Source organism: Coregonus clupeaformis, chromosome 14, assembly GCF_020615455.1.
Source record: "Coregonus clupeaformis isolate EN_2021a chromosome 14, ASM2061545v1, whole genome shotgun sequence".
NCBI lineage: Eukaryota > Metazoa > Chordata > Actinopteri > Salmoniformes > Salmonidae > Coregonus > Coregonus clupeaformis.
The window spans coordinates 435977-455046 of NC_059205.1; the positions used below are offsets into that span (position 1 = coordinate 435977).

Sequence of the window (19070 nt, forward strand, 5' to 3'; positions counted from 1 at the left end):
TAAAAAATAAATGGAATGGAGCTAAGCACAGGCAAAATCCTAGAGGCAAACCTGGTTCAGTCTGCTTTCCACCAGACACTGGGAGATGAATTCACCTTTCAGCAGGACAATAACCTAAAACACAAGGCCAAATCTACACTGGAGTTGCTTACCAAGAAGACAACGAATGTTTCTGAGTGGCTGAGTTACAGTTTTGACTTATTTCAACTTGAATTTAAATTTCAATAAATGTGCAAACTTTTCTAAAAACATGTCCTCACTTTGTCATTATGGGGTATTAAAAAAATATTTAATCAGTTTTTAATTCAGGCTGTAACACAACAAAATGTGGAATAAGTGAAAGGGTATTAATACTTTCTGAAGGCACTGTAAGTAACCTTATCCACAAAGGCAATAATGTCACCATAATGATAACTTCACAATAGACCAAAATAACTCCCCATTGAAACCAATGTATAAAAATAAAAATAACTTTTATGTTTCCGAAATGGTTCAGATCTTACCTCAAACCTGGATCCATTGTCTATGGTTTTGAGAACCACCTTTTTTTCCCTCAATGTTAATTAACCATATTTTCTTCAATGTTAAAATAAAATGTCTTAACCTGTTAATTCTTCATCTTATTATGCAATTTAAGCCTTTCGGCTATCACACCCAGGGATAGGATAGGAAGTAGAAATGACATGCAATTCCCAATTATAAATATAGTTTAAAACAATTCCCTCTCATCTTGTGTCTTTTGATCAATCCATGTGGACAGTTTGGCTACTTTTTATTAGAGGACAATCTGGTGTATTCTTGCTAAGAGAGAGCAGCACTGATGTTTGACATAATAATGCACACGAACTCATTCATTCCCTGCCATCCACATGTATGTGCCTTTGAATGAAGGATTTCAGGTCGCTAAGCCTACATGTGAGATGTATAAATGTAATGTAATAATGTAATGTATGTAGGCCTATGTGTAACTACAACATGAAAGGTTACAGTCAAGTAATGAAAATGGCTTTAAAGCCTAAGTCCATACAATCAAAGACATCACTGATACAGTGCAGAGCATACGAAAAAGCAAGAAAGGAAAGGATGTTATTCACCCAACAATTGCAAAGGACAATATCAAACAGTGGATTATGAAAGATAATGTGTTGAACATTGCCTCCATATCTACACTGAGGCGAAAATAAATACATTGTGCAACACTGAGCTACCAGCAGTCTGGCAATATCAGTCTAGGTTTCAAAACCGCATCCTTATGCGCAAAATATGCGCAGCTGTGAGAGCGCAAAATAAATAGTTCGGTACACAGATCCCAGACAAAAAGTTCGCATGCTGGGCTGGACAGTACACCACCCCGAGTACCTAGATAGCTAACGTTACGAGGATTGGGGTAGGCCAAATACACCTAAATTGGGCTTCATCGCATCTTGGGAAGAAGGTGCCTTCAACCAAATAAGTTTTGATAGACAAACGGCGAGATAATTTGCTCATAATGGCCTCAGAAGAGCTTTATGAGGTGAGTTAGCTAGCTGCTATCCACTGCTAGCTAGCGTTATCTGAAATGTTTTTTTGGTTCATGTAGCTAGCTAGCTACTTAGCCAGCTAGTTACCTGGCTTGAAAGCAACCTAACATTAGCTTCATTAAAATGTAAGGCCAGGACGCGTTGCCTACTAGAGTACTACTGTAGGTCGAAGTTGGGCCACCTTACGATAGCCTATCATATTTATTAGCATGAGGATCTGCTGTGTTATTTGCTAGCTAGATCTGTGTGCTGTTGTGATTAGATACGGGCAGCGATAGCCACGGCACGGGGTCTGTTGTCTTCTTGGCTAGTTTTAACTTAGTGAGTTAGCTAGTCAGCTTTTGTACTTTCCACTGTCTGTTATAAGTTGAACCCAGAATATTTTGCCTCACTTCTCCAGGTGTATAACTAACAATGATTCACAAACAATTGTGGCCAGTTTGTTTTTTTAACACGTCAATCCAACATTTTAGGCGTATGCTTTCAGATATAATATTAAAGTACTATTCTATATGTAATTATGTGAATGCTTTCCAATCTCTAGTTAATAGTATGCTAACTATTATAGGTAGCCAAGTCTACCCCTATCCTATCTAGACCGTATGAGATAATGGTGTAAAGTTACATTGAACATTTTAGTTTCAAACTCAACATACTCATTGGCTTTCTATGAAGATCAAGTTTGCCATTTACTGGTAGTTAAATTGCCTTCATTGGAAATCTTACTCACAGAGCTCTCACATTAGAAACAGCTAGACAGATAACATAGGCCTACAAATAGCTACAGCGATCATTCATATATATATATATATATATTACTGTTCAAAAGTTTGGGGTCACTTAGACATTTCGTTGTTTTTGAAAGAAAAACAATTTTTTTGTCCATTAAAATAACATCAAATTGATCAGAAATACAGTGTAGACATTGTTAATGTTGTAAATGGCTATTGTAGCTGGAAACGGCTGATTTTTAATGGAATATCTATATAGGCGTACAGAGGCACATTATCAGCAACCATCAGTCATGTGTTCAAATGGCACGTTGTGTTTGCTAATCCAATCATTTTAAAAGGCTAATTGATCTTTAGAAAACCCTTTTGCAATTATGTTAGCACAGCTGAAAACTGTTGTGCTGATTAAAGAAGCCTTCTTGAGACTACTTGAGTATCTGGAGCATCAGTAATTGTGGGTTAGATTACAGGCTCAAAATGGCCAGAAACAAAGAACTGAAACTCGTCAGTCTATTATTTTTCTGAGAAATGAAGGCTATTCCATGCGAGAAATTGACAAGAAACTGAAGATCTCGTACAACGCTGCGTACTACTCCCTTCACAGAACAGCGCAAACTGCCTCTAACCAGAATAGAAAGAGGAGTGGGAGGCCCCGGTGCACAACTGAGCAAGAGGACAAATACATTAGTGTCTAGTTTGAGAAACAGACGCCTCACAGGTTCTCAACTGGCAGCTTCATGAAATAGTACCCGCAAAACACCAGTCTCAACGTCAACAGTGAAGAGGCGACTCCGGGATGCTGACCTTCTAGGCAGAGTTGCAAAGAAAAAGCCATATCTCAGACTGGCCAATAAAAAGGAAAGATTAAGATGGGCAAAAGAACACAGACACTGGACTTTTTCTTTGCAACTCTGCCTAGAAGGTCAGCATCCCGGAGTTGCCTCTTCACTGTTGACGTTGAGACTGGTGTTTTGTGGGTACTATTTAATGAAGCTGCCAGCTACAATAGCCATTTACAACATTAACAATGTCTAAACTGTATTTCTGATACATTTGATGTTTTTTTAATGGACCCAAAAAATGCTAGTGTAGTGTATGTGTATGTGTGTGTGTTATATATATATATATATATATATGTGGTCCTCTGTAGCTCAGCTGGCAGAGCACGGCGCTTGTAACGTCAAGATGGTGGGTTCGATCCCCGGGACCACCCATACACAAAAATGTATGCACGCATGACTGTAAGTCGCTTTGGATAAAAGCGTCTGCTAAATGGCATATATATATATATATATTAATGTGCCTTTAAAAGTAATTTCCTCTCAATCTTAAATAAACATGCCCCATTCAAAAAATACAGAACTAAGAACAGATATAGCCCCTGGTTCTCCTCAGACTTGACTGCCCTTGACCAGCACAAAAACATCCTGTGGCGTACTGCATTAGCATCAAATAGCCCCCGCGATATGCAACTTTTCAGGGAAGTTAGGAACCAATATACACAAGCAGTTAGGAAAGCAAAGGCTAACTTTTTCAAACAGAAATTTGCTTCCTGTAGCACGAACTCCAAAAAGTTTTGGGACACTGTAAAGTCCATGGAAAATAAGAGCACTTCCTCCCAGCTGCCCACTGCACTGAGGCTAGGAAACACTATCACCACCGATAAATCTACAATAATCGAGAATTTCAACAAGCATTTTGCTACGGCTGGCCATGCTTTCCACCTGGCTACCACTACCCTGGCCACCAGCTCTGCACCCTCCGCTGCAACTTGCCCATGCCCCCCCGCTTCTCCTTCACACAAATCCAGACAGCTGATGTTCTGAAAGAGCTGCAAAATCTGGACCCCTACAAATCTTCTGGGCTAGACAATCTGGACCCTTTCTTTCTAAAACTAGCCGCCGAAATTGTCGCAACCCCTATTACTAGCCTGTTCAACCTCTCTTTCGTAACGTCTGAGATCCCCAGAGATTGGAAAGCTGCCGCGGTCATCCCCCCTCTTCAAAGGGGGTGACACTCTAGATCCAAACTGTTACAGACCCATATCCATCCTGCCCTTCAAAAGTTTTTGAAAGCCAAGTCAACAAACAGATCACCGACCATTTAGAATCCCACCGTACCTTCTCCGCTATGCAATCCGGTTTCGAGCTGGTCATGGGTGCACTTCAGCCACGCTCAAGGTCCTAAACGATATTATAACCGCGATCGATAATAGACAGTACTGTGCAGCCGTTTTCATTGACCTGGCCAAGGCTTTCGACTCTGTCAACCACCGCATTCTTATTGGCAGACTAAATAGCCTTGGTTTCTCAAATGACTGCCTCGCCTGGTTCACCAACTACTTCTCAGATAGAGTTCAATGTGTCAAATCGGAGGGCCTGTTGTCTGGACCTATGGTAGTCTCTATGGGGGTGCCACAGGGTTCAATTCTTGGGCCGACTCTTTTCTCCGTGTATATCAATGACGTCGCTCTTGCTGCTGGTGACTCTCAGATCCACCTCTACGCAGACGACACCATTTTGTATACATCTGGCCCTTCATTGGACACTGTGTTAACAAACCTCCAAACGAGCTTCAATGCCATACAACACTCCTTCAGTAGCCTCCAACTGCTCTTAAACACTAGTAAAACTAAATGCATGCTCTTCAACCGAACGCTGCTTGCACCCGCCCACCCGACTAGAATCACTACTCTCGACGGGTCTGACCTAGAGTATGTGGACAACTACAAATATCTAGGTGTCTGGTTAGACTGTAAACTCTCCAGACTCACATTAAGAATCTCCAATCCAAAGTTAAATCTAGAATCGGTTTCCTATTTCGCAACAAAGCCTCCTTCACTCATGCTGCCAAACATGCCCTCGTAAAACTGACTATCCTACTGATCCTTGACTTCGGCGATGTCATTTACAAAATAGCCTCCAACACTCTACTCAGCAAATTGGATGTAGTCTATCACAGTGCCATCCGTTTTTGTCTCCAAAGCCCCATATAATAGCCACCACTGTGACCTGTACGCTCTTGTTGGCTGGTCCTCACTACATATTCGTCGCCAAACCCACTGGCTCCAGGCCATCTATAAATCACTGCTAGGCAAATCCCCGCCTTATCTTAGCTCATTGGTCACCATAGCAACACCCACCCGTAGTCTGCGCTCCAGCAGGTATATCTCACTGGTCATCCCCAAAGCCAACACCTCCTTTGGCCGCAATTCCTTCCAGTTCTCTGCTGCCAATGACTGGAACAAATTGCAAAAATCTCTGAAGCTGGAGACACTTATCTCCCTCACTAACTTTAAGCATCAGTTGTCAGAGCACCTTACCGATCACTGCACCTGTACACAGCCCATCTGAAATTAGCCCGCCCAACTACCTCATCCCTATATTGTTATTTATTTTGCTCATTTGTACCCCAGTATCTCTATTTGCACATCATCTCTTGCACATCTATCATTCCAGTGTTAATACTAATTGTAATTATTTTGCACTATAGCCTATTTATTGCCTTACCTCCATAACTTGCTACATTTGCACACACTGTATATATATGTATTTCTGTTGTATTTTTGACTTTGTTTTGTTTTACCCCATATGTAACTCTGTGTTGTTGTTTTTATCGCACTGCTTTGCTTTATCTTGGCCAGGTCGCAGTTGTATATGAGAACTTGTTCTCAACTGGTTTACCTGGTTAAATAAAGGTGAAATAAAATAAATATATATATATATTCCAACAGTCTTGAAGGAGTTCCCACATATGCTGAGCACTTGTTGGCTGCTTTTCCTTCACTCTGCAGTCCAACTCATCCCAAACCATCTCAATTGGGTTAAGGTTGGGTGATTGTGGATGCCAGGTCATCTGATGCAGCACTCCATCACTCTCCTTCTTGGTAAAATAGCCCTTACACAGCCTGGAGGTGTGTTGGGTCATTGTCCTGTTGAAAAACAAATGATAGTCCCACTAAGCCCAAACCAGATGGGATGGCGTATCGCTGCAGAATGCTGTAGTAGCCATGCTGGTTAAGTGTGCCTTGAATTCTAAATAAATCACTAGACAGTGTCACCAGCAAAGCACCCCCACACCATAACACCTCCTCCTCCATGCTTTACTGTGGGAAATACACATGCAGAGATCATCCGTTTACCCACACCGCGTTTCACAAAGACACAGCGGTTGGAACCAAAAATCTCAAATTTGGACTCCAGACCAAAGGACACATTTCCACCGGTCTAATGTCCATTGCTCGTGTTTCTTGGCCCAAGCAGATCTCTTCTTATTATTGGTGTCCTTTAGTAGTGGTTTCTTTGCAGCAATTTGACCATGAAGGCCTGATTCACACAGTCCCCTATGAACAGTTGATGTTGAGATGTGTCTGTTACTTGAACTCTATAAAGCATTTATTTGGGCTGCAATTTCTGAGGCTGGTAACTCTGATTAACTTTCCTCTGCAGCAGAGGTAACTCTGGGTCTTCCATTCCTGTAGTGGTCCTCATGAGAGCCAGTTTCATTATAGCGCTTGATGGTTTTTGCGAACTGCACTTGAAGAAACTTTCAAAGTTCTTGAAATGTTCCGTATTGACTGACCTTCATGTCTTAAAGTAATGATGGACTGTCGTTTCTCTTTGCTTATTTGAGCTGTTCTTGCCATAATATGGACTTGGTCTATTACCAAATAGGGCTATCTTCTGTATACCCCCCCCCTACCTTGTCACAACACAACTGATTTGGCTCAAACGCATTAAGAAGGAAAGAAATTCCACAAATTAACTTTTAAGAAGGCTCACCTGTTAATTGAAATGCATTCCAAGTGACTACCTCATGAAGTTGGTTGAGAGAATGCCAAAAGTGTGCAAAGCTGTCATCAAGGCAAAGGGTGGCTACTTTGAAGAATCTCAAATATAAAATATATTTTGATTTGTTGAACACTTTTTTTGGTTACTACATGATTCCATATGTGTTATTTCATAGTTTTGATGTCTTCACTATGATTTTACATTGTAGAAAATAGTAAAAATTAAGAAAAACCCTGGAATGAGTAGGTGTGTCCAAACTTTTGACTGGTACTATATATATACAGTGGGGAGAACAAGGACTTGATACACTGCCGATTTTGCAGGTTTTCCTACTTACAAAGCACGTAGAGGTCTGTAATTTTTATCATAGGTATACTTCAACTGTGAGAGACGGAATCTAAAACAAAATTCCAGAAAATCACATCGTATGATTTTTAAGTAATTAATTTGCATTTTATTGCATAACATTATTTGATACATCAGAAAAGCAGAACTTAATATTTGGTACAGAAACCTTTGTTTGCAATTACAGAGATCATACGTTTCCTGTAGGTCTTGACCAGGTTTGCACACACTGCAGAAGGGATTTTGGCCCACTCCTCCATACAGACCTTCTCCAGATCCTTCAGGTTTCGGGGCTGTCGCTGGGCAATACGGACTTTCAGCTCCCTCCAAAGATTTTCTATTTGGTTCAGGTCTGGAGACTGGCTAGGCCACTCCAGGACCTTGAGATGCTTCTTACGGGGCCACTCCTTAGTTGCCCTGGCTGTGTGTTTCGGGTCGTTGTCATGCTGGAAGACCCAGCCACGACCCATCTTCAATGCTCTTACTGAGGGAAGGAGGTTGTTGGCCAAGATCTCGCGATACATGGTCCCATCCATCCTCCCCTCAATACGGTGCAGTCGTCCTGTCCCCTTTGCAGAAAAGCATCCCCAAAGAATGATGTTTCCACCTCCATGCTTCACGGTTGGGATGGTGTTCTTGGGGTTGTACTCATCCTTCTTCTTCCTCCAAACACGGCGAGTGGAGTTTAGACCAAAAAGCTCTATTTTTGTCTCATCAGACCACATGACCTTCTCCCATTCCTCCTCTGGATCATCCAGATGGTCATTGGCAAACTTCAGACAGGCCTGGACATGCGCTGGCTTGAGCAGGGGGACCTTGCGTGCGCTGCAGGATTTTATTCCATGACGGCGTAGTGTGTTACTAATGGTTTTCTTTGAGACTGTGGTCCCAGCTCTCTTCAGGTCATTGACCAGGTCCTGTCGTGTAGTTCTGGGCTGATCCCTCACCTTCCTCATGATCATTGATGCCCCACGAGGTGAGATCTTGCATGGAGCCCCAGACCGAGGGTGATTGACCGTCATCTTGAACTTCTTCCATTTTCTAATAATTGCGCCAACAGTTGTTGCCTTCTCACCAAGCTGCTTGCCTATTGTCCTGTAGCCCATCCCAGCCTTGTGCAGGTCTACAATTTTATCCCTGATGTCCTTACACAGCTCTCTGGTCTTGGCCATTGTGGAGAGGTTAGAGTCTGTTTGATTGAGTGTGTGGACAGGTGTCTTTTTATACAGGTAACGCGTTCAAACAGGTGCAGTTAATACAGGTAATGAGTGGAGAACAGGAGGGCTTCTTAAAGAAAAACTAACAGGTCTGTGAGTGCTGGAATTCTTACTGGTTGGTAGGTGATCAAATACTTATGTCATGCAATAAAATACAAATTAATTACTTAATCATACAATGTGATTTTTGTTTTAGATTCCGTCTCTCACAGTTGAAGTGTACCTATGATAAAAATTACAGACCTCTACATGCAAAATCGGCAGTGTATCAAATACTTGTTCTCCCCACTGTATGTATATACAATTTGAAATCAAAGCTGATAGGAGGGAAATCATGAAGTAGGCTAATACAATAAACAGGCCCAATCAGCCATGAAGTCATCTATTCACACTACTGCCTGTTGGTAGAGTAACTGCCTTTCTGAACCTGGTGGTTCTACTCGATACATCTCTGGAATATCACAGTTGATTTGATCATATGTCTGATTGTTTCTCACATGTAGCCCAGTGTTAACCAGGAGCGGTATGGTGTTGATATCATAGCAACCAGGAGTGGTATGGTGTTGATATCATAGTAACCAGGAGCGGTATGGTGTTGATATCATAGTAACCAGGAGTGGTATGGTGTTGATATCGTGTGTATCTAAAGAGCAAAAGGAGAGTGCATTGCGGCTCGTGAAATGATTGACGCGTGAATTGGATAAGCTTTTATTTTCGGAGCAAGTTTGGCCGTGTGTCAAGTGTTTGCAGACGGAAGGAATATCTTATTGAAGAGTCTGTGAGTGTAAAATGTTGCAACTGTGGCGGGGATCATATTTCTGAATTCCCAGAGTGCCCTGTTAGGGTGAAAAAGGTTTAGGTGTCAAGGATCATGGCTGGACAGCAAATCTCCTATGTGGAGAGAGTTGAAGGGCAAGAGGAAGAAGATCTGCCGGTGGATGCACCGCAACCAGTTGCAAATGTTATACGTCAATCAATGGATCTGGATAATCTTATTGCGAAGGTGGATTTTGTAGCATTTTATAGCCACAGTTATTATTTGTACTGCACAAGTGTCCAAGAAGCTGGACATCATTATATCTGCAGCCCGAGAAGTTTTTGGGCCTCCCAAGACTTAATGGCAGAAGCACTGCAAGGGCTACTGTCACCGGGAAATGTCCCGCCATCACAGGATCCTTCTGAGCCTGTGTAGGGACCTGATTAAAACAGAAAAGCAGGCTGATTTAGTTTAATTAACATTTTAGTTATTGATAGTTGGTATGGAGTTATTTTGTATCCCGCATTTTTTTCCTTTTCGGATCTTTATTATCTACCTGTACAGTAGGTGGCGGAATGCAAATATAATTGTTTGCGAACGCCATTTATACCGACGAAACATTTGCCCAGTGTAGGCGATAGCCTAGACGTTTCAGTCTCAATAATCATGACTTAGTGACCGCCCCACGTCCAGTCACTGCCACTGACAACTATCTTGTTTAATTCTGTCACAGGTTGAGAGAATTGTGGACAAACGGAAGAACAAAAAGGGAAAGATGGAGTACCTGGTCCGCTGGAGGGGATACGGCTATGAGGGGGACACCTGGGAGCCCGAGTCGCACCTCTCCGCCTGCATGGAGTTCATCCACCATTTTAATCAGTCACACGGCGAAAAACAGAAAGACGGCACTTTACTGCGCTCCACTCAGAGCTCTCCCAGCACGGCCCACAGCCACGGTTCGAGCAACAACGCCCGCAAGCAGATCTGCAGGCCTCAGCCACACAGTGGCAATAGTGGAGCAGGAAGCCATGCTCTAGTGAGACCCGCCTCTTCGCCCACCACAGCAGCTACGGCCGTCTCGAAACGGCCGCAGCAACAACAGTTGCCACCACTTGACTCTAGCCTGGCAGATGCCAAAACGGACACACGGCAGCTTAACTTGAGCCAAAAGTACAGCGATTCTACCACCTGTGCTGTTTCTAGTCCAAGCTTCACAAGTGGGCCTGTGGCTTCTCCAGTGGGCACGGCGCGTCGGAGCATGGACCTGGCCAAGTCCGGGATCAAAATCCTGGTGCCCAAAAGCCCCATGAGCAGCTGGGTGGACTCTGAGGAGTCGCCCAGCGAGGCGGCCCACAGTCTGGAGCAGGGGGGTCAGGAGCAGGACTCTGTCCCCCCAGAGGTGGCCCTGTTGGAGAAGCCTCTGGGGGTGCTGCTGGGGCCCGGGGAAGAAAGGGCGCGCATGGGGACCCGGCCCAGGACTCAAAGCCAAATCCCATTGATCCCTCAGCAAGTCCCCATAACACCCGCATCCATACGCACCCTCAATGGGAAAGGTAAGGCTTTTTGAATAGACTGCAATATCTGTGTTGTGCCGTTTACTGAACCGAAGGTCTTGTAGTTGTACATTCAAAAGTCATAAACACTCCATTGTTGGGTTGCCTCTGATTGGACCCGTTTTATAATTGGAAGACCAGATGCTGCTGGAAGTTGTGTTGGAGTACGTATGAAGGTACAACTTCTCGTTCTGGTCTAAGTAGACCACAATGCCCGAGGGGAGTGATTGGGGACACTGCCACGCAAATCTTTACTTTAGGCCAATTCCATTTCACCTCAGTGTTCACTCATTCATGATCAATTAACTCAAATTTGGTGCACTGTTAATCTATTGTTTTAGTAGAACAGAAGGGAAGCCCAGAAAAGCACCGGGACCTACTCATGACATTTTACATTTACGTCATTTAGCAGACGCTCTTATCCAGAGCGACTTACAGTTAGTGAGTGCATACATTTTCATACTGGTCCCCCTGTGGGAAACGAACCCACAACCCTGGCGTTGCAAGCGCCATGCTCTACCGACTGAGCTACAGGGGACTACATGCAGTACCAAATATTTAATTTAGCTGATTATTAAAACAGACAATATTAAGAAAGGCAGAGTCACCAAATGCTTCCCATTTCCATCCCCCTGTATCTTTGTGTTTTTTTTTTTTTTTTTTACCACCAGGTACATCGACACTCATGGAGGCTCTGGCAGCCAACGGGACGGCTAACCTGCAGCAGAGTGCCGTGGTGCGAGTCACCGCCGTCTCCGGAGTGGCGGGGAAACGACGCTTCGAAGAGCAGCGCTCGGTCTTCGACAAGCGCCTTCGGTTCAGTGTCCGGCAGACGGAGAGCGCCTATCGTTACAGGGACCTCGTCGTCAAGAAGCAGGACGGCTTCACCCACATCCTGCTCTCCACCAAGACCTCGGAGAACAACTCACTCAACCCCGACGTGAGTCGTACGCCTGCCTTGTCTTTCTGCCTGTCTGTCTGTCTCTTTGCCCTAACAAAACAATCGTTATTATAGCATGACAGTTGGCGCTACAGGCCAAAATTAGTAGTATTTTATAGTTTTGTTATGCCAACATTTCCAAACTGTTGGTAGTCAAATATAATTGAGCAAAATATCTGAAAAGAAAGTAAAATACTGGTCCTTCAAACATATATTGGGATGGTTTCCTGGACACAGATTAAGTCCTAGACTAAATCAATTATTTCCAGTGATCATTCTCCATCGAAAGGGCTTCTTAGTCCAAGACTAGGCTTCATCTGTGTCCGGGAAACTGGCCCATAATAATAGAAAATATTTTTGAATACCTCTCCCTCTCTTGGCTGCCTCAGGTGATGAAGGAGATGCAGAGTGCCATGACCACGGCGGCAGCAGACGACAGTAAGCTGGTCCTGCTGAGCGCCGTGGGCAGCTTCTTCTGCTTCGGCCTGGACTTCATCCACTTCATCAGGCGGCTCACCGACGACCGCAAGAAGGAGAGCATCAAGATGGCCGAGACCATTAGGTAGGTCGGAACGCTTACCTCTGTGTCTATTTTTTATGTGGATGATTATCAAGGTTGGAAGGGACACACAGATGGCTCAACTTCCTCCTTTCTCGATTGTCCAAAAATCTGTCCTCATCCTTACCTTCATCTGCACTGATTTTAGAGAAAACTAAATGGTGGAGGCTCATCATTAGTCTGGCTTTCATCTCTGGTCAGTTCTTTCAGATCAGTGCAACTGACAGATTTGTAGACAGTTGTCTCAAATCATCGGTTATTTTGAACTGGTGGAACAGATGAGTAGAATGCTAGCTGTGTGTTGTAGAATGCTAGCTGTGTGTTGTAGAATGCCAGCTGTGTGTTGTAGAATGCTAGCTGTGTGTTGTAGAATGCTAGCTGGGTGTTGTAGAATGCTAGCTGTGTGTTGTAGAATGCTAGCTGTGTGTTGTAGAATGCTAGCTGTGTGTTGTAGAATGCTAGCTGTGTGTTGTAGAATGCTAGCTGTGTGTTGTAGAATGCTAGCTGTGTGTTGTAGAACGCCAGCTGTGTGTTGTAGTGTCAAGCGTTGTAATACTGCCACAGAAGACGGTGATGCAGACCCAGTCTGTCATTTCCCATCCTTAGGACATTCGTGAACACCTTCATCCAATTCAAGAAGCCCATCGTCGTAGCTGTGAACGGGTCAGCGGTGGGCCTCGGAGCCTCCATCCTCCCGCTGTGTGACGTGGTCTGGGCCAACGAGAAAGCCTGGTTCCAGACGCCCTACACCACCTACGGACAGACACCCGACGCCTGCGCCTCCATCACCTTCCCTCGCATCATGGGCGTGGCCTCGGTGAGTTCACACAGTGTTGGCTGAAAACCCTCCACATTCTCAGAGGGGGAGTGGTCTAGCATTGCAATACAGATATTGTGTGGGGAACTGGTTTTAAGTGTAGCACTCCCTGGGCCGGTTTCCCGGAGATGGGGAATCACCATTTTACCTACTTTTTACTCCAGGACTAGGCTTTTAATCTGTGTCTGGATTTGGTCAGTGAAAAACAGATATGACAGTGATTTAGCGGCGGTCTAGCGGTCTCTAGATGTACTGCTGCGATCATGGGTTTGAATCAAGCGTCCGTGCTTCACAACGGGTCAATGAAGGTCAGGTTTTGATTTGACTATGTTCATTTTTCCCCACTAATGCCGGGTGTACACTACACAACTTTTAAAAATCCTGACATCGCTGAACCTCTCACATTAAACGATCTGGCACAGACTACAAGATTCCTCACTCGGTCGTGACGATTCTTGGTACCACCACGCTGTCTCGTGAAAACAGTGACGTGATTCGATTGTTAACGTAGCTACAACGAACTGTGGCTCAAAGCCGTCTCATAAACATTATCGTTATCGGTCACATTCACGCTTGCCATACAGAGTTGAAGTATCTAGAATTTTTTTTTTTGAATTGAATAACATTGCTCGTGAACTTCAGAGCTGTAACGATTTGACGCTTTGGTTAAAGGCAAGTACAGACACATATAATAATATAATAATATGCCATTTAACAGACGCTTTTATCCAAAGCGACTTACAGTCATGCGTGCATACATTTTTGTGTATGGGTGGTCCCGGGGATCGAACCCACTACCTTGGCGTTACAAGCGCCGTGCTCTACCAGCTGAGCTACAGAGGACCACATACATACTAGTAGTACTTGGGGTGAACCGCTGCGGTGATTGCTCGCCATCCAATAGCATAGACAGTGAGACAGACCGGCCCATCAGCTCCGACTTTGTTTACATAAGACGACACGTTACCGCATTTCTTTAACTTGAGAAATACTGCACCAAAACACCTTGTCAAATTGCATAACTAAAACATCCTCTGCAAAAAACTTAAAACATTTATTACAGATTTCTTTCTTTATCTTAGATTCATTCTGGGGATTTTGAGGAAGTGACAGGTTTCCGCGTCTACACTGTCTCATGAGGGACAAACATTAACCAAACTCGGAATCGGTCAGGAAACACGCCTCCAAGACTGAAATCTCGTTTTTTTTTCTCTAATGAGCAATAGAAAAACACACGTGCCAATCGTCGTGTTCAGTGGCTCTTTAACCTATAACCTATAATCTTTAACCTCTCTCCCTCTTCTCCCAGGCCAATGAGATGCTGCTGAGTGGGAGGAAGCTGACGGCCCAGGAGGCCTGCGCTAAAGGCCTCGTGTCCCAGGTGCTGTGGCCCGGGACTTTCACTCAGGAGGTGATGGTTCGCATTAGGGAGCTAGTCTCTTGTAATTCAGTTGTAAGTCATCCTTTTTAATTTGATTTAGACGTTTTTTTTTTTATATTTCTACAGTCACGGTACGCACCTCCCCGCCCCTCCCTCTTTTGTCTTTTGTTGTCACGTTTTTGTCTCTCATCAAAAAACGTAAACATTACCCCACTGACACTCATAAACGCACACTACATCCACCAACAGCGGCCGCTTGAATTGTTAACTGTTCAATATCTCCCAACCCGAAACAGAACCAAGAGTGTGTTTTTACAATAATATGCTTTTAGCAATACATTGAATTGAGATCAAGCCGCAATATCTGGATGTCGCAAGACTTTCTCATGAATCGTCTGTGCAGACATTGTTGACATAAGAGTGACCTCTTGTCCCACAATTAATGGTTAAGCAAAATCTATGCCAATATCCTTCCATATCCATAAGTCATTTTCCTTTCCTTTTCCCACCGGGGTGGGGTGGGGGGGGGCCTCTGCTGCACTGTAGGTCCTGCGGGAGTCCAAAGCACTGGTGCGAAATGCAAACCGGGCTGCCCTGGAGCAGGCCAACGAACGCGAGTGTGAGGCGCTGAAGAGAGTGTGGGGCTCCTCGCAGGGGATGGACTCCATCCTCCAATACCTGCAGAAGAAGATTGATGAGTTTTAAGGAAAGCTTTGCCCCCTTCAGTGGGGGAACCAGACAAACAGCACTGGGAGTGCAACGGGTTCAACCCACCATCCCTCTTGTGTGTGTGATGAATTGTATGTGTGTTTGTGCATTGAGAAGGGGGCCAGCTAAAAATAACATTTTGTAGACGTTGCTGCTGGACCTTTAAATCTTCCTAGCATCCTGGTGACCATGTGTTGACCCTTTACCCAATAACCCCGGCCTTCAACCTTTTACCCAATAACCCCGGCCTTCGACCCTTTACCCAATAACCCCGGCCTTCAACCTTTTACCCAATAACCCCGGCCTTCACCCTTTACCCAATAACCCCGGCCTTCGACCCTTTACCCAATAACCCCGGCCTTCGACCTTTTACCCAATAACCCCGGCCTTCGACCCTTTACCCAATAACCCCGGCCTTCGACCCTTTACCCAATAACCCGACCTTCGACCTTTTACCCAATAACCCCGGCCTTCGACCCTTTACCCAATAACCCCGGCCTTCGACCCTTTACCCAATAACCCCGGCCTTCGACCCTTTACCCAATAACCCCGGCCTTCGACCCTTTACCCAATAACCCCGGCCTTCGACCCTTTACCCAATAACCCCGGCCTTCGACCTTTTACCCAATAACCCCGGCCTTCGACCTTTTACCCAATAACCCCGGCCTTCGACCCTTTACCCAATAACCCCGGCCTTCGACCCTTTACCCAATAACCCCGGCCTTCGACCCTTTACCCCAATAACCCCGGCCTTCGACCCTTTACCCAATAACCCCGGCCTTCGACCCTTTACCCAATAACCCCGGCCTTGACCCTTTACCCAATAACCCCGGCCTTCGACCCTTTACCCAATAACCCCGGCCTTCGACCTTTTACCCAATAACCCCGGCCTTCGACCTTTTACCCAATAACCCCGGCCTTCGACCCTTTACCCAATAACCCCGGCCTTCGACCCTTTACCCAATAACCCCGGCCTTCGACCCTTTACCCAATAACCCCGGCCTTCGACCCTTTACCCAATAACCCCGGCCTTCGACCCTTTACCCCAGTGTTTCCCAACCCTGGTCCTCCAGTACCCCCAACAGTACACATTTTTATTGTAACTCTGGACAAACACACCTGATTAAACTTGTCAACTAACCATCAACATTTACATTTACATTTTAGTCATTTAGCAGACGCTCTTATCCAGAGCGACTTACAGGAGCAATTAGGGTTAAGTGCCTTGCTTAAGGGCACATCGACGGATTTTTCACCTAGTCGGCTCGGGGATTAGAACCAGCGACCTTTCGGTTACTGGCACAACGCTCTTACCCACTAAGCTACCTGCCGCCCTCAATGAGTTGAATGAGGTGCGTTTGTCCGGGGCAACAACATAAATGTGTACCGTTGGGGGTAATGGAGGACCAGGGTTGAGAAACAATGCTCTACCCAATAACCCCCGGGCTTCCGAAATACCATTCCACATTACAGGTTCAACCTAAATGTGGCCTAGATTGAAAGGGATGGAGGGATTGGAGGAGGTGAAGACTGATGAATACACACAGTGTCTTGCACAGTGGGGGTGTCCGTCCTACTCAGCTCAGGACTGATTTGAGTTGGATGTTCTATCAACATGGGAATCAGCATTTTATTTATGACACAACGAAAGTGCACATTGAAAACTTTGACAAAACCCAGGCGACTTCCATTGTGGAGCTTGCAATAAGATGAACTCTTAAACTACGTTGGAACTAAGTCTTGGGGAAAACAGCGCAGCCCAATGGATTGGAGGCTTATTGGATTCTCCACATTGCCGCCTGTAAAGCTTTCCATTCATAACATGACTTATTGCTATTTGAATTGAATAAAGGCCGGGATTAAATTAAAGGTGCGTTGTCGATAAGTGTACTGCACTTGACTTTAAAAGGTAATTTACGCTTGAGCCGTCATCTGTAGTGTTCACCATGAATGCCATCTTCGAACGTCAGGGAAATTGCCTTTTAAAAGACTAATTGTCAACAGTGCAGTGCCTTATGACAGCGCGCCTTTGATTGAATCCAGGACAGAGTCTGTTATATTAACTTTTAAACAGCTCTTGCCTGTATTTTTTACTTTTTGTCTAATTGATATCTTCTGTAGATATTTCACCCAGGTCATCTTTTTGTTTGTTTGTCTTATTTGACTTTGGGGACTGTATATTCCACCAAACAGTTTATGGTAAACAGATTTTTGTTTTGTTTTAAGTTAATTCAATATTCTGCAGCTCTTGAATTATTCCACCCATGAAAAATACACGCGAGGGAGAGACAATTACAAGATTCTGATGCAATGTTTATGAACGCAGTTGTGACGAGGCTTGGGTGCACGGTTCAAGGCTAAGTTGTGATGAGGCTTGGATACACGGTTCAAGGCTCAGTTGTGATGAGGCTTGGATACACGGTTCAAGGCTCAGTTGTGATGAGGCTAGGGTTCAAGGCTCAGTTGTGACGAGGCTAGGGTTCAAGGCTCAGTTGTGATGAGGCTAGGGTTCAAGGCTCAGTTGTGATGAGGCTAGGGTTCAAGGCTCAGTTGTGATGAGGGTACACGGTTCAAGGCTCAGTTGTGATGAGGCTAGGGTGCACGGTTCAAGGCTCAGTTGTGATGAGGGTACACGGTTCAAGGCTCAGTTGTGATGAGGCTAGGGTGCACGGTTCAAGGCTCAGTTGTGATGAGGGTACACGGTTCAAGGCTCAGTTGTGATGAGGGTGCACGGTTCAAGGCTCTAGCTAAAAGCTTTACACCATTTTCTATGACTTCACAAAATGTGTGTTCTGATCTGAAGCGATTATCAGTGAGAATAGCCTTTTAATCTCACCTCTCAGTACCATGGATATAGGACGTTTGCAGCTTCAGCATATCTCACCCTGTTTAGTTTTTTTTGTTGTTGCATTGGGCAGCGGTTACTTCTAGAATGCTGTGTAGGCCTATGTTACATTAGTCAAAGCCCTGAAAAAATATGTACAGCTTTGAGTTTGTAAAACAAAAAAAACGTTATTCACCTACAGTTTGTATTTGTCTTTTATATATGAATTCTGACTTGGCCAATGTTCTGTGGCCTTTCACCAGTCATTTGGCCATATTCCGTGTTTCAGATTCAGATTTGACATCACCCCAATATCTGATCTACTGCTGCCTATTTCCATAAACACAATGGAAAATGTAATTATTTATATTGTCTATAAGTATTTAAATATTTAAAGCAGAGATGGTTTGGACAAAAGTAGTGTCTGAGTCATTGCTCATTGGTTTGTATCAGTTGATATTTTTTATTTTATTGAATTGTGAAGTATCTGCTCGGGGTAGTCTACTCATGGACATGGTATGATTTTATTGACGACTTTCGTCTCTAGTCTATTACAGCCCCACTTCACGATCTTCGTCAGAATTCAGTTTTGGCCTTCATACATGGATGTATCAAATCGTTAACACCACTGCACCTGTCGTCGTGTTTTTTGTTGTTTGTTGCATTTTGTCTTTTTTTCTAGAAGGGGTATAAGTCAATCTGCCCCTAAGTATTTCGGTTGAGATTTTCTGTAAGCAATGGGGGGGCATTTTCCACAAGGTGAAGAGGTATTGTGTATCGATAAGGCGATGCTCTTTGTAAAACATGCCCTTGTTGTTTAGTTTTCCCAAGTTGTGCCTGAGAAGCATGTCATATCTCGTTGTTTAACATTTACATGTTTCATTAAACATTTGTCGTATCACTGAAGGCTTTTAGAAATATTAGCAGC

At 44.3% G+C, this 19070-nt stretch overlaps 1 protein-coding gene across 2 annotated transcripts; it reads left to right on the plus strand.

Annotated features, from left to right (window-relative positions):
- Positions 1–1307: 1307 nt before the first annotated feature.
- LOC121580598 (chromodomain Y-like protein) lies at positions 1308–16103 on the plus strand. Of its 2 annotated transcripts, none has more exons than XM_041895566.2 (7): positions 1308–1513; positions 10094–10913; positions 11585–11853; positions 12243–12415; positions 13019–13229; positions 14539–14682; positions 15157–16103. In XM_041895566.2, exons 1-7 carry the CDS (start codon positions 1490–1492, stop codon positions 15313–15315), a joined length of 1800 nt encoding a protein of 599 aa, XP_041751500.2. In that variant the 5' UTR covers positions 1308–1489; the 3' UTR covers positions 15316–16103. The 2 variants fall into 2 exon arrangements, with proteins under 2 accessions (XP_041751500.2, XP_041751501.2); XM_041895567.2 differs by having other exon boundaries at positions 14539–14640.
- The last annotated feature ends 2967 nt before the right edge of the window (positions 16104–19070 follow it).